This window comes from Mustela lutreola, chromosome 8 (genome assembly GCF_030435805.1).
Source record: "Mustela lutreola isolate mMusLut2 chromosome 8, mMusLut2.pri, whole genome shotgun sequence".
Taxonomy (NCBI): Eukaryota; Metazoa; Chordata; class Mammalia; order Carnivora; family Mustelidae; genus Mustela; species Mustela lutreola.
The window spans coordinates 73,747,457-73,761,921 of record NC_081297.1 but is presented as its reverse complement, the minus strand read 5'-3'; the positions used below and the strand labels follow the sequence as shown (position 1 = coordinate 73,761,921).

The window sequence follows — 14,465 nt, the reverse complement described above, 5'->3', positions numbered from 1 at the left end:
CCACACTATCGTTTCCTGGCAAAGGCGGTTTGCACCGATACTCCCCATCTTTGAAGCTGTTGTTAAGAAGCAGAGCTTCTGCAGAAATCATAGTTTAAAACATGAATCAACTTACTATCCCATGAACTATAAATTTCAGCTAAATTAGGGTTTCAGGGTAAAGTGAAATATAGAGTACTGTATGTGTGGAATTCACAGACCACAGTATCCTAAAGGGGATTGTGAAGTCTCACAGGATGTGGGCTAGGAAAGGGATTACGTCGAAATGGAGACCTCTCTGTTCAAGGTTAAATGGGATCTCTCACTCCTCGGGGAGAGATTGTTGCAGCGGGGGATTGCTTCAGTGAGGGTGGCTCCAGGCAGACCACTCTGAGGAAGGAAGAGTACGTGGGTGAAGGTCAGAATGATGAGAAGCCTTCGGCCGTGTGGAGGATGAAGGGGTTTCAGAGCAGAGAGATTGGCATGGGCAAAGGCCTTGCGGCTGGAATGGAGGAGCTGGGCACGTGCGGCAAGCTGTATGGACACTGGTGTGGTGAAGAATGATGCAGGAAGTGTAGAGGACAGAGGGTTTGAGAGATGGGCTAGGGGCAGGTCAGATCTGGCCATGAAGGTGGTGTAAGTACAGGGGGTTTTAATCCAAAAGTAATAGGAAGTTATTAGAGGGTTCTCAGGAGGAGTGATAACCGTTTGCCCGTGTGGGCTTGGACACTCTCAGTAAACTTGTCAAGTCAGGAAAGCACTAATGATAGGCAGGTTGTACCTCACATGCTAGGGGCAGTGGAGGAGCACTGGCTGCTCCGAGTCCTGGGCTGAGGGCGACTCTTTGATAACTGGGATTCATTAGATAAGACTGACAGGACCTGGTAGTGTGGACTGTCCGTGCATTAAATCTTCTGAAAAACAGAGCCAAAGGAAAGAGAGAACTTAACATATTCATTCAATATACATTTAAAAAAAAAAAAAGACTTTTATTCCTGAATATGTGGAAAATCCAAAAAAACCCCAAAAGAAGTGGAACCCTTGCTGTCTATCCAGTTTCCCAGAGAAAAACCACGCTCAAAGTGTCGAGACACTTAAGGAAGGAGACACGGGGGCTGTAGTATGGGTAAATGTTTTTCCCTTTTGCAGGAGCTGGTGGTCCTTTGCCACCTGCACCATCCCAGCTTAATATCTTTGCTGGCGGCTGGGATTCGCCCTCGCATGTTGGTGATGGAGTTGGCCTCCAAGGGTTCGCTGGACCGCTTGCTTCAGCAGGACAAAGGAAGTCTTACCAGAACCCTGCAGCACAGGATTGCGCTACACGTGGCTGATGGCCTGAGGTAATTAATTCAGTCATGTGGTTTTCTACTCTGTGTGTGACAAGAGTGGTCTACTTCCCCTTAAAAAAAATGTAGGTGAAGTTTCAAAGTGTCAGGGAAAGTGTCAGTTCCCATGGATAATTCTCAGACAAGATTGGTGTGTTATTTCTGAAGGGACTGGAGTGATTTGACTGTTGGAGGCACACCCAAGCCTGCTGCCAGCTGGCACCAGAGGGCACAAGAGGTGGGAAGGCCATGGTCTTTGGACACAGAGGGACTGGGAGAAATCACTGCTCCACACACTTAGTAATGATGGTTTTACACCTCTGAAACTCTTTTTGTTAGAGTCTATAAACTGTGACCAGTACTTAATATGTCCTATTTCAAGGACTTCTGTGATAATGGACATTATCCCAGATTCAAGTCTGGATTTCCTCCTCCTCCACTGGCCCCATGTCCCGTCACGCACATATTTCACCTTGGAGTCGTCCTTCGTCCCTTCCTTCCTCCCACATCCTGCACCTAATCCTTCAGCAAATACCTTCAGCTCTGCCATCAAAACCTATCTTAAGGCAGCTACTTCACACAGTCTCTCTCCCTACCCAGGGCGTCTGAGCCACTGTCATGGCTCCTTGCCTAACCGGTCCTCTTCGCTTTCATCTCCTCCCCACACTCTTCACACTCTTCGCAGGGTGGCCATGGTGGCGGGATCAAGTGTTTATCGCCTTATCTGCTGTCTCACTCTCTCAGCACTGTGCTCAGCCACTTGCTCCTCTGAGGTTTCTCAAATATACCCGGGGTTTTATATCAGCTCCTCTCTTGACCAGGAGTGTCTGAGCCCCAGATATCTTCTTGGCTCACTTCTCATTTCTTGCAGGTTTCCTCTCAGAGAGGATGTCCCTGCCTCCCTTACGCCTCTCTGGCATCTATAGCACTTATCACTACCTGGTATTCTTTATGTTTTCATTTAAAACATTTCATTGTCTCTCTTTGCCATTAGAATCGAAGGGCCATGACAGGGACTTGCCAACTTGTTCACTTTCCGATCTGTAGCACATGGGACAGTCGGCGCTCAGTAGATATCTGTTGGCGGTAGAGAGAGTAGGGAGAGAGGGAGGAAGGACGGCGGTACCTGGTCCATGTAGCCACACAGTGGATGCAAATTTCTTTCCCTTCCTTCCCTTCTGAAATACTGCTTCGATTCCTCTCAGGCTGTCTCCAGAAATGTAAAGGGAATGGATGGTGAGGAAAATAAATAAACACTACTCATAAACAAATAAAACCAAACCAAGAAGGTATAACTTGATAGTTATAGAGAGTAGATCCAGGAGCTACTGAAGAACATAGAGATTATTAATGAGACATTATTGCGGAGGGTTGGTTGGATTTGGCTGGGTATATCTGCTTTTGAACACCAGGGGGAACCGTGTATTAAATTAATCTAGATAACGTGCAGCAATGTCTCATCTGTTTCGGAGATGGGTCAACTGCTTTCCTTAATTTAATGAAATCCAGATCCTAATTTCCCACTGGTTCTTCCGGATAATTCCCAGAATGTTTATTTGGAAGATGAAGACTTTCTCATTTTCATTCCCAACTGTTGGAAAGACCCCATCTCTAAGATAACTTGCTCTGGTTCTCTGAGACCTTACTTTACCTTTTAAAATTTTTTATTTATTTTTTAAATTTCTTTTCAGTGTTCTAGAATTCATTGTTTATATACCACACCCAGTGCTCCATGCAATACATGTCTTCCGTAATGCCCACCACTTGAAATAACAAATGCAGTAGTTTCCAATGGAGTAAATTAAACCTCAGCATTCTTTCCTTTAATTTCCTGATTTCTTCACAGCATAATGTCAGGGCAGCTTTCAGGATCTTGGGCCACAAGAAGCCAATAGATTTCAGCTTTCAGTCTTCTACCAGCACTAAGTATATATTTTTTAAAAAGTCCACATGAGGGGTTGTCTCCTCAAATATATTTCAGCATAAAACTATAACTGCAGAGGTAGAAGGAGACAATGAAATCACATGATGGAGCTACTTAGAGGCATATATAAGAACTTTTTTCACATTACATATTCTTTTACAGTATTGCCTACAATAATTAGGTTTCTTTTCTAATTCAGTCCTCTCCCTTGGGCTTTTAGTCATAATTCTCAATTACCTGATGTGGTCACCTGTGTTTCCCATAAGGTTCTATGTTTTGTTATTCACAAAATTGAGTTTCGTTTCTCTGCAGCTCTCTTCTACCGTGGATCTCCTCTTTTCCTTGTATCTCCCGCTTGCTGATGAAGATCCCTGTAGTGCCATCAAGGTTATCCCTCTCCTTCCATTTGGCCACCAGGTCTTTGACTATTTCATGTTCTCTTTTTCATCGATTTATTTATATGCTCCTGTTGCTGCCTTGATCCAGTACCTCTAGGGAATTATCAGAATATTTCTCCGAAAATGAAAATCTAATTATGCTTGTAATTCCCTGGTAGTTCCAAGTTATCTGTGAAATACATCCAGACTCCTTGGAGTAGCATCAAAACTCTGTGTATGCCTCTTGCCTTTCTCTCCATCCCCCTGACTTTCCACTGCCTTCACTCGCCATTCTCATCATGCGGAAGGTCTTGACTTCTCATTGGCATCCCTGTCTGTCTTGGCATTTGTCATTCTTCTCTTTCTCCAGATTTGTCTGCCTACAGAATTCATTTTCCAGTAGAATTTGCTCATCCACCGTCTCCACGATCAAGTTCAGCAGCACCATCAGTCGATGGCCTCTCTAGCACATGTTCCTTGAGTTGGCTCTGTGAAAGATGGTGGTAGGGGCTGAAGAAGGAAGGGCAGAGATTACATATATATATTAACTTATCAAGGTTGAAAACTTCCAGTCTAGTGGCAGAGTCTGCTTTGCTATCTCTACATCTGTTTTTCTCCCTTTGATCTCCCTAGCATTTGAGACTCACCACAGTTCTGTAACCTTGTTTGAGTACTTGTCTCTCCTTCTACAGTGTGATTCCTCAAAAGCAGAGATTTCATGATGGTTTTATATCCCCTAGGGACTGACCCTCTTAGATGCCCAATACATATTTTTTAAATGAATGAATGCATCTTATTTTTAGAATAATTTGACTTAGGGTGAGATAAAGTTTACTTTTAATCATAAAGAAAGGGGTTTCCTAGCAACACTGATGAAAATCACAATTAAAGAATGACTAACAGAATTTAGACCAGTTTATTTTAATAAAATATTTGGCAATGCTCATTGTCACATAATGCATAAATTATGGGTTTATTATTTTCAGTAAGGCAAGATCTGTACTTGTTAATATATCAAAAGCTATTTTGCTAGTCTATTAGAAGCTATTAAAACTGCACTTTTTAAGATTAAATTCTATTATTGAACATTTTAACTAACCCAGTTAATCTTTCCCTCCCACTGACATTATTTCAAATTAAGTTTAACTATTTTTTTAACCTTTGAGAAGTATTGTGAGAGAGTCTATATTCTATAAATATTCTGAAAGAGGCATGCATTAAGAAGGATTTGGATGCTGTTCAATTATGCATGACTTGGCTTTAACTTTTTTCTTCTTAATCTCCCAGCTTTTCTCCTCTGCAAGGCAAGGGTAGCTAATGGCCTTTCAGTAAGCCCTTGGTAAATTTTTCTTTCTAGTCCATTACTTATTGTTAAGGTCAACTTCATTAGTACATTTATCTTATTTTTCAGCCAAAAATATGTAGAGCAGAATGAGTAGGCCTAACGTTAAATGTCCTGACTACATCCTGGAAGAGAAAGGAAGTTCTGCTTCAGCTGATGCAATTAAGTGATACCTACACTGTAGGCCGTCATGCGGTGGAAGGTTCAGAGTACTGCTGCCACTCTGCACCTGATCCCTCTAACAGTGATGGGTATTAGGTAATGGAGTAAATATTTAGGGATACGATGTGAACCCAAACCAAAAGCCACAAAAACAAAGGATTTAAATTTACCTCATTAAGTTCTGTAAAAAATTGTCCTTTCAAGATAGTTCATAATTTACCTGTGAGATCACGGGGAGAGTTATAGCAAATTTGGTATCATGGAGCAGGGAAGTCAGAGCGGTAGGGGCAGAATCTGATTTTCTGAATAGTAAGGAAAGCAGGTAATGGAGTGACTTTAGTTGTTGGAGCACAGTGGTAGCTCTCTGGCTGTGTTCCCAAAATGGAGAAGACCTGGTTAAGATTGAAATGTTATTTTACTTTTTAATCTTTGCCTTCAATGTCCCACTCTACTGCTTATGTATGATTGGATCAGTCTCTAAAGGGAGTGACTTGAACATCATCCAAGATCATCTTTCCCAAGACCTTGTTTTACTTGTTCCAACTTTCAGTCCAAAATGTTTTTTGTTAACCTTGATTCATAATGGAATTGGGTTTAAAGTAAATTACATCTTCAAACAGAGTACAGTATTGATAGTTGGATAGGTTTTTTGTGTTGATTTGTTATTATTGAAAAAGGTGAAAATATTTTCCCCAAATTTAGGAAACATTTCAGTCAGAGAAAAATAAATATCAGAAGAGAAATGGAATAGAGAGAATTTTAAAAGCTAAGATAAACTTCTCTATGGTTCTGTGAACATCAAGACTATTAAATGGAGTTATATCAAAATAAGATCAACTCTTATTTAACATATTTACATTTTATGCTAATTGAAATAGTTAATGATCTTTGAGAGAATTCAGAATTCCTTTTATGTAATTCTTAGGTATACAAAAGAAAAGTCACCAAAAGCTGATACTTTGCTTGAACTGGTTTTGCCTTAAAGTTTAAATCACTCAGTTATCAACATTGACCTTTTTTGTTGGTGTTAGTTTATTGGTCAGGTTTTTTTTTTTTTTTTTAAGATTTTATTTATTTATTTATTTATTTATTTGGCAGAATGAGAGAGAGGGTGAGCATGAGAGGAGAGAGGGTCAGGGGAAAAAGCAGACTCCCTACTGAGTAAGAATCTTGATGTGGGACTTGATCCTGGGACTCCAGGATCATGACCGGAGCTGAAGGCAGTTGCTTAACCAACTGAGCCACCCAGGCACCCAGGTGGTTGGTTTTAAAAGCACAATCTTGGGGTGCGCAGGTGGCTCAGGTAGGTCAGTTTAGCATTTGCCTTTGGTTCAGGTCATGATCCCAGGACCCTGGCATGATATCATAGAAGGAAATGAAAACATATAAGGCTCTGCATAATGGACATAGACATTTAAAGAAATCATGACATAAGTTGTAATAATATAAACACATTTTAATGACACTACCTGTACGTTTTCTGGCAGATACCTCCACTCGGCCATGATTATATACCGTGACTTAAAGCCCCACAACGTGCTGCTCTTCACCCTCTATCCCAATGCTGGCATCATTGCGAAGATTGCAGACTATGGAATTGCTCAGTACTGCTGTAGGATGGGGATAAAGACGTCGGAGGGCACACCAGGTATGTGAGAAGGTTGGCTTGGTAATTCCTTCTTCAGGATGGACAACCAGGGACTTCCATTGTAAGTTCAGGAGAATCAAGAGAACACTGTGTCCTATCATGTTTGAACAGATAGTGCTTGTGTGAATATCATGACTACTACGTTGTGATTTTATTTTATTTATTTATTTTTTTAAAGATTTTATTTATTTATTTGACAGAGAGAGAGTGAGGGAACACAAGGAGGGGTAGTGGGAGCAGGAGAAGCAGGTGCCTCGCTGAGCAGGCAGCCCAATGTGGGGCTCTGTCCCAGGACCCTGGATCACGATCGGGGCTGAAGGCAGACACCTAATGACTAAGCTACATGGCACCCCTATTTTGTGATTTTAATCACTGTAGTCTGTAGGGAAACAACAACAACAAAAGATTTACTGATGTAGTTTTCCAGGGGTGGGAAAAGAACAAATAAAAAATAGAGACTATTCAATGACAAATTATATTTTTTAAAGTTGAATTTTTAAAATATTTAGTTGTTCTGGAGGTGGTGAGAAGGAACAGTAGAAGTTTTACACTAGGTATTGTTTACACTTACCTACAAATGAGGCAAACCAAATGCAGGTTCACAAACCCTTTTTTATAACTTTGAAATCCAAAGACTTTTTTTTGTTTAAGATTTTATTTATTTATTTATTTGACAGAGAATGAGAGAGAGAGAGAGCAAGAGAGAGAGAGCGTGCACAACCAGGGGGAGCTGCAGGCAGTGAGAGAAGCAGGCTCCCTGCTGAGCAAGGAGCCTGATGTGGGACTCAATCCCAGGACTCTAGGATCATGACCTGAGCTGAAGGCAGATGCTTAACCTACTGAGCCACCTAGGCATCCCATTTTTTTTTTTTTTTTTTTAAGAACTGATTTGGTGGCAAAATCTGACCTGAACTAACTTGATGCTTATTATGATCTTTCTTTCTCAAACTCCATGTGAATATGTGTATGTTTCATGGCAGCAATACAGCACATTTGGGTACAGGGTGTTTGTTGGCCCCAATCCTACTGAGAGTTTCTGTAATTATATTATTGCTTCATTATTAACTTTCTTAAATATGAAAAACTATAAATTCCTAAATACTTCTGGCTCCGAGAGTTTCAGGTAGAGATGTGGAGCCAGAGTTTTCCATTGTACTGTTCTTGATACAGGCATACTTTCTTCCTACTGATTTGTGCAGAAGTTAAAACCTTTAAGCACTGCACTTCAGTTTTCTTTCTTCAAAATTTCTAAGTCACTAATACTTCAATACTTAATAGTACAGATTCTTTGTTTGGCCCTATATAGCAAGAAGAGTCATGGTTGCTATGTGAATGAAACGTTCCCATTCTGGATACCATTATATTTATGGTCTCCAGAAATCACAGACACTGTTTTCTTACCTTCGAGTCTAATGTTCCTTTTTAGGGTCATCCGCAACCCCTATTTGTCATGCCTATTCTAATAATCCTACTACTTCTACTGTTAACTGACTTTCTGCCAATAGTAATCTACTTCCTGTGTACTTGTGTTTGTGTGGTCTTATGTTTAGACATGTTCTTTCACGTTACTGTCTACTCTATAGGATCCTCCCTTTCTCAACTCCTAGTCTCCTGCTAGTCTCAAGTTCATCAGAATCTTAGGTTCTGATTAGTGAGAAAAAGTCATAGGACAAGGGCAGGTATATATAGAAAATTGGGCAATTGACTTATGTTTAGAGGAACATCTCCATATTCAGAGAAATCTTATATAGTTTGTTATTCATAAATAAAGTTACATCGTTTTGATGACTGGTGCTCAATTAAAACACTTGCTTAAAACAAGACAGTGGAGGATATCTGGGAAGGCAAAAATCCGAGTTTGTTCTCTAACCATCCCCTTCAGCCTCCTACCCTACTTATGAACTTGAATAAGCAGATGGTCCCAGATTGCAATGTGTGGTTTTATTTTTGTGCCAGATACTTATCCTTTCTTTTGTCTTTCATAGCGATATGCTGGAAGTAGTGTGTGCCCTCTCTGAAACCTTTCAAAGTACATGTTTTGGCTGCAAGTCTCTCTGGGTTGTGTAATAGCAATAACATGATTATCTCTTGGGCACCAGCTGTGTATCAGGCTCAGTGCCAGGTATATTAGACACATTACGGTATCTCAGCCTCTTGCCAAGGCTGAAAGTTAGCTTTTACTTTCTCATCTGTAAAATGAGTAAGCTGAGGGTCTGCAAGATTCTGTACTTGGAGGAGGCCATCCAGTAAGTGATCAAGAAAAGAGCTCAATCTAAATGAAAAATGAATCCACAGGCTATTTGGCTTTATATCCTAAATCTCTCTCCTAGATTACATGTAACTCTAACACGTACTTAAAGAGGCTTAAATATTCAATCTTAGTTACTGAAAAATCAAAATAAACAAAGCAAAATGATGCGACCGTGAACTGCAGACATTGTCAAGTATAGGTTTGGAAGAAGAATCTTAGAATGGAATCCCACAGGCTGCCTGCACTCCCACCTAGAAAGTGTGGGCACAGGGTAGGGGTCTTCTCTTGGGAGATCTGTTCCGGACTCTTGAGTGATACTGAAGGTGGGCCAGACCACTCAGCTGAGGCCTCCAGCCCCGACCTAGGCACAGTGTTGGTCAGCAGAAATCCTACTGGTGAGGCTTTGTCCACCTCCTAGGACAGTGGATCTGTCTGGTCTCAGGGGACTATGTTCTGGGCCACCTCTCTCAGGTGGCTAGGCTAGCGAGCAGCCAGCTCAGTTCAACTCTGAGTTCATGGCCCTTCCTTTTAAGTATCTGACTTCCTGGTTTTGGTCAAAACCTGCCTAGAGTTCAATATCCAGTTGATTTTTCATGCCAAATCAGATACTCGTTACTGATCCTTTTAATCTGCTTGATCATTGTGCGGTAACATACACAATGAAGAAAGATCATGACAGAGAAACCCAAAGCCTTGATCTTTTCTGTTCTGTCTCTTTTCCCCCAGGCCGCTTAATACATTATAGGCATTTTTTTCTCACTATATCCTGGAACTTTTCTTTATCATTACTGTATTCATTATTGCTAAAGAACTTCTGATTGTCTCAGCCCTAAACTCAGCCTCAAATTTTAAATAACAGTTAACTTTCAGCACTGCTAACCACCAACACCAAACTTCTCCTTCTCCAAATCAGTTACATTTGAGAAGAAAATCATCCCCTTTCATACGATTTCAGTCCTCTCCTGTCTTTTCCTTTTAAGGGATCTCTCTTTTTTTTTTTTAAATTTTTATTTATTTATTTGACAGAGAGATCACAAGTAGGCAGAGAGGCAGACAAAGAGAGAGGGGCTCGATCCCAGGACTCTGAGATCGTGATCTGAGCTGAAGGCAGCAGCTTAACCTACTGAGCCACCCAAGCACCCCTAAGGGATCTCTTAATATTAGAATCTTTCACTTGGAAACTTCTAGAGAAACAAAAGACCATGCATTTGTTAAACTTGTGTGTCTGTGTCTGTGTGTGTGTTTTATAGTAGACCTCACTGTGGTGCATTCACTCTGTTGTGTGCATCTGAGAGTAGGTTCCTTACTGTTTTCTGAGAGAAGATGGGAATGGGAGCAGACCTTTTGTGGCATAGACAGGGTGCTGCCTTGTGCTTACACTTTTGTGTGGGTTGATTATCTCATTTAATCCTTATGGTGGTCTGACATAGGTCTTATTACTATTCCTGGTTTACAGATAAGGAAATTAAAGCTTAGGGCCAATTAGATGTGCCTATAGGGTCATGCAAGATGCAAATCTAACCTTCAGGGGAGCAGAGCCCCTGCCAAGTAGCATCAAAGGTGGAATGCAAGTTAGAAACAACAGCAGCTATTGGCAAGGACTGGTGCAGTGTCTGTTTCCATTTCTAAAGGTAAATATGGGATAGATTCTTTCAACTGTAAATAACTTGGAGAGCTTCAATTTTAACTCAGTCAAATGGATATATTTATATTATATCCTGTTGAGAAATGACAGTCAATTCTGGGTCCCGTGACAGTTGCACTGTTGACTGAGGTGGGTGCTGAATGATGGCTTCAACCCTGCCAACATCCATAGAAATACAGTTGTTTTTGGCTAGGTTAAAAATATTACTCTGTGGTAATACAGTATAATCTGAGAGAGATTATGAAACATGCTCTACCAATATTTGTCTGAAAGTAAAACAGGAAAGAAAATACATGTTTCTGTGTACTATATGATGTGTAGTCCGACCTAACATAAATTTCTCATTTATTTATTTATTTATTTATTTGAAAGAGAGGGACAAGAGAGAGCATGAGTGGGGGGAGGGGCAGAGGGCCAAGCACATTCCCCGCGAAGCAGGGAGCCCAAGACTCTGAGATCATGACCTGAGCCACAGGCAGATGCTTAACTGACTAGGCAACCCAGGTGCCCCTAAATTTCTCATATTTTTATATGTGGATCTTTTCCTTATTTACTCATTGCATTTGTTAAAATGCAGGCTCATCTGAGAGATTATTTCTAAAATTAGTTTTTAGACAATGAATCATATTTTCCCAATTATTTTGACATTGTAATTGTTATGATAATTCTCCAAGGGAAAATTATGTTAATTTCTTTATTCATTTATTCATGCCTTTGGCAATAATTTATTGCATGTTTGCCAAATATCAGACTGGTGCTACTACTTATTAGTGGCATGGTGTTCATCAGGATTTACCTTCTGGGGCTCAGTGTTCACTTCTGTAAATTGTGATGAGAAATAATAATGCCTACCCCATGGGGTTGTTTTAAGGGTGAAATGAAATCATCCACATAAATAGCATAGAACAGGTCTTTGCATACTGCTGTTGCTCCAACCATGTTAGCAATTGCTCTCATGATGGATTTGGGGAATGTGCATGAATAAATGTAAATTTTGCCCTCCAGAAAGCACATATCCTGCCAAGAGAAATAGGACTATAAACAAATAATCATAAAGCATTTTGTCAGTTTCAGTAGGTGGTCTAGTTCAAGGTATAGTGATAAGAGCACAAAGGATCAAGTAATTAACTGAGTTGTAAGTTGCCAGGACTTCCCTACGTACAGGAGATGATTCTGGAAGTATATCTTAAAGGATAATCTGGAAGTTTGAGAAAACAAAAAAATAAAAGAGCCAGAGTAGACATTCCAGGCCAATGGTAGTAAGGTATAATAGGACTTGTCTTGTTCAAATAACTGCAAGAAATTCTTACGGTCTAGGTGATAGATGGAGGATGGAGGGTTATTGGGTAAGTGTCTTTCAATTCTGCCTGTGTATTAGATAGCATGTAGCTCTTTAAAAATGTATCTAGTGGGGGGTATATAATTTATAATTCTATTTTAGCAGGCATGGAGTGGAATCCTCAATCTCTCAATCTCATGAGTAAGAAGCTCCTGGGGAACTTTCAAATATATGAGTCTTGGGACCTCACCCCCAGGGATTCTGATTTTACTTCTAGTTAAGTCTGGGATGGAGCCCAGACATCGATGTTATTTAAATCTCTCCAGGTAATTCCAGTGTGCATTCAAGATCAGGAGTCACTGGTGTAGAATAAGAGCCAAGAACATCTTCGGTGTTTGAAGCACAGATATTTCTGATACACAGCCCAGAATCACACTTCTCTAGCTCATGAAGAGCTTTTTAAATCATGCCAAATAATAGAATCTTTCAGTGATGGGGAGTCATTGAAAAATATTCTTAATTGCTAGCCAATATTTCCCATCTCTACATCATGGAACTAGTGTCCTTGCCTGCATGAATAGAGGGGCAGCTCAAATTTTGGTACTGTATCACAGTGGAGGCAAGTGCTACTTATAGAAAAACTTTGAATAAGACGATAAGTATTTACTCGAGATCTTAAAAGTATTAGCCTGTAATAGAATCAAAAAGTTAATAGAGTGAGTAAATGTGAATCTTGCTCAGTGGTGCACATTCTAGGCATCACAGTGGAGTCTGGAGATACAAAGACAGATAAGACTTGGTGAACTTTTTGACTGACTGGAATCTGTGAAACATAGGCTGTGAAGTCAGATGGTCTAGTTTTTTTTTTTTTTTAAAGGTTTTATTTATTTATTTGACAGACAGAGATCACAAGTAGGCAGAGAGGCAGGCAGAGAGACGGGGGGAAGCAGGCTGCCTGCTGAGCAGAGAGCCCGATGCAGGGCTCGGTCCCAGGACCCTGAGACCATGACCCGAGCCGAAGGCAAAGGCTTAACCCACTGAGCCACTCAGGCGCCCCAGATGGTCTAGTTTTGAATTCACTAGCTGGGGCCAGAGAAATTATCTACCTTCTTTTCTTGGTTCAACAATAGTACCTAAAAACAGTATCTTTTTCAGGGATTGTTGTGGAAGCTATTGAGAGATTCGTATAAAGAATTGGACACAATGCCTGGCACATTCTAGCTGCCTTTGCTTTCCTGAACTTTGTGCTCTGTCTACTTACAGGGCATCAGGCTGTCTTTATTTCCCTTCCTGCGCTGTGGGCTGAAAGCTCTCAGAGGACTCGCGTTGTAGGCTTGCTCTCTCTCAGGGATCACTGTTCTGTGCCTAGTGTCCAGTGTTTTATATATTTTGCCTGGTATTTCATTTTTTTTTTTTTTTATGTAGGATGGTAACTCTAGTCCCTGTTACTCATCTTAGCTAGAGGAAGAAGTGACATATGTTAAAAGATTTATTTGAACAGCCTAATGGAACAAACATACACTTGGGATTTCAGTTAGCACTGGACATTTCTAATCTTTGAGGGCCATTGATGCTAAACAGGTATCCCCTCAGTGTGACAATAGGGTCCATGAACACAATAGGTCATTCATAATATTAGATCATAGATCGTGTGGCAATATTGCCCCTTCATAAAGATGTAAGAGATGTTCCTATTTCTAACCTTTCCCAATGGCAGGTAATATGAAAAGCATTCATTTTCTTTTTTTTTCCTTTTCTTTTTTTAATTTTTTAAAGATTTTTATTTATTTATTTGACACAGAGAGAGAGAGAGATCACAAATAGGCAGAGAGGCAGGCGGTGGGGGGCGGGTAAGCAGGCTTCCTGCTGAACAGAGAGCCTGACGTGGGACTCGATCCCAGGACCCTGAGACCATGACTGGAGCGGAAGACAGAGGCTTTAACCCACTGAGCCACCCAGGCGCCCCTGAAAAGTGTTCATTTTCATCACAAATGAAATTCCCATGGTGAAGACATTGAATAGCTTGAAAGTTTATTCTTTTTACTACTGTGGTGACAAGTTTAGTTAAATGTAAGGTGAAAATTTTGGAAGAACTTGCAGTTCCAGGAAAGTCCCCTGTGACGAAGTACATGCAGAAGAGCTTTTAGGATCTTCTCATGGTTTAGACTGACAGGTAAACATCATGTTGGCAGCTTAGGTCTTAACACCCCAAGTCCCCCTCCCCCCAATCCTTTTGGTCTTTTTGAGGTGAAGGTCTCCATGATGATGCAACTCAGGCTCATGATTTTAGTTCACTTTACAGTAAGATTTGATTTGCAAAACAGAAGGGCATGAGGTAAAACAGCAAATCCTATTACGCAGGTCAAAATATGTGTTTCTAATAAAAACTAGCAGCAGTAAATCTTAACAGTCTGGTAATACAGAGATATATCTAGATCTATATTTGGAAGTGCTTAAGTTTTTTATAGATGTATTATAAATTCTGCTTTAGTTTTCTTTTTTCTAATTAATATTTCATGCAGTCTTTCTATGT

General features: G+C 40.4%; 1 protein-coding gene across 2 annotated transcripts in view; it reads left to right on the top strand.

Moving 5' to 3' along the window:
• Positions 1 to 14,465, top strand: part of LRRK2 (leucine rich repeat kinase 2) — a 131,930-nt gene that overhangs the window by 93,997 nt on the left and 23,468 nt on the right. For both annotated transcript variants that reach the window (XM_059185642.1, XM_059185643.1), the window contains exons 40-41: positions 1,129 to 1,319; positions 6,597 to 6,757. In XM_059185642.1, coding sequence (XP_059041625.1) covers positions 1,129 to 1,319; positions 6,597 to 6,757 — 352 coding nt within the window. The remainder of the gene's footprint in view (positions 1 to 1,128; positions 1,320 to 6,596; positions 6,758 to 14,465) is intronic.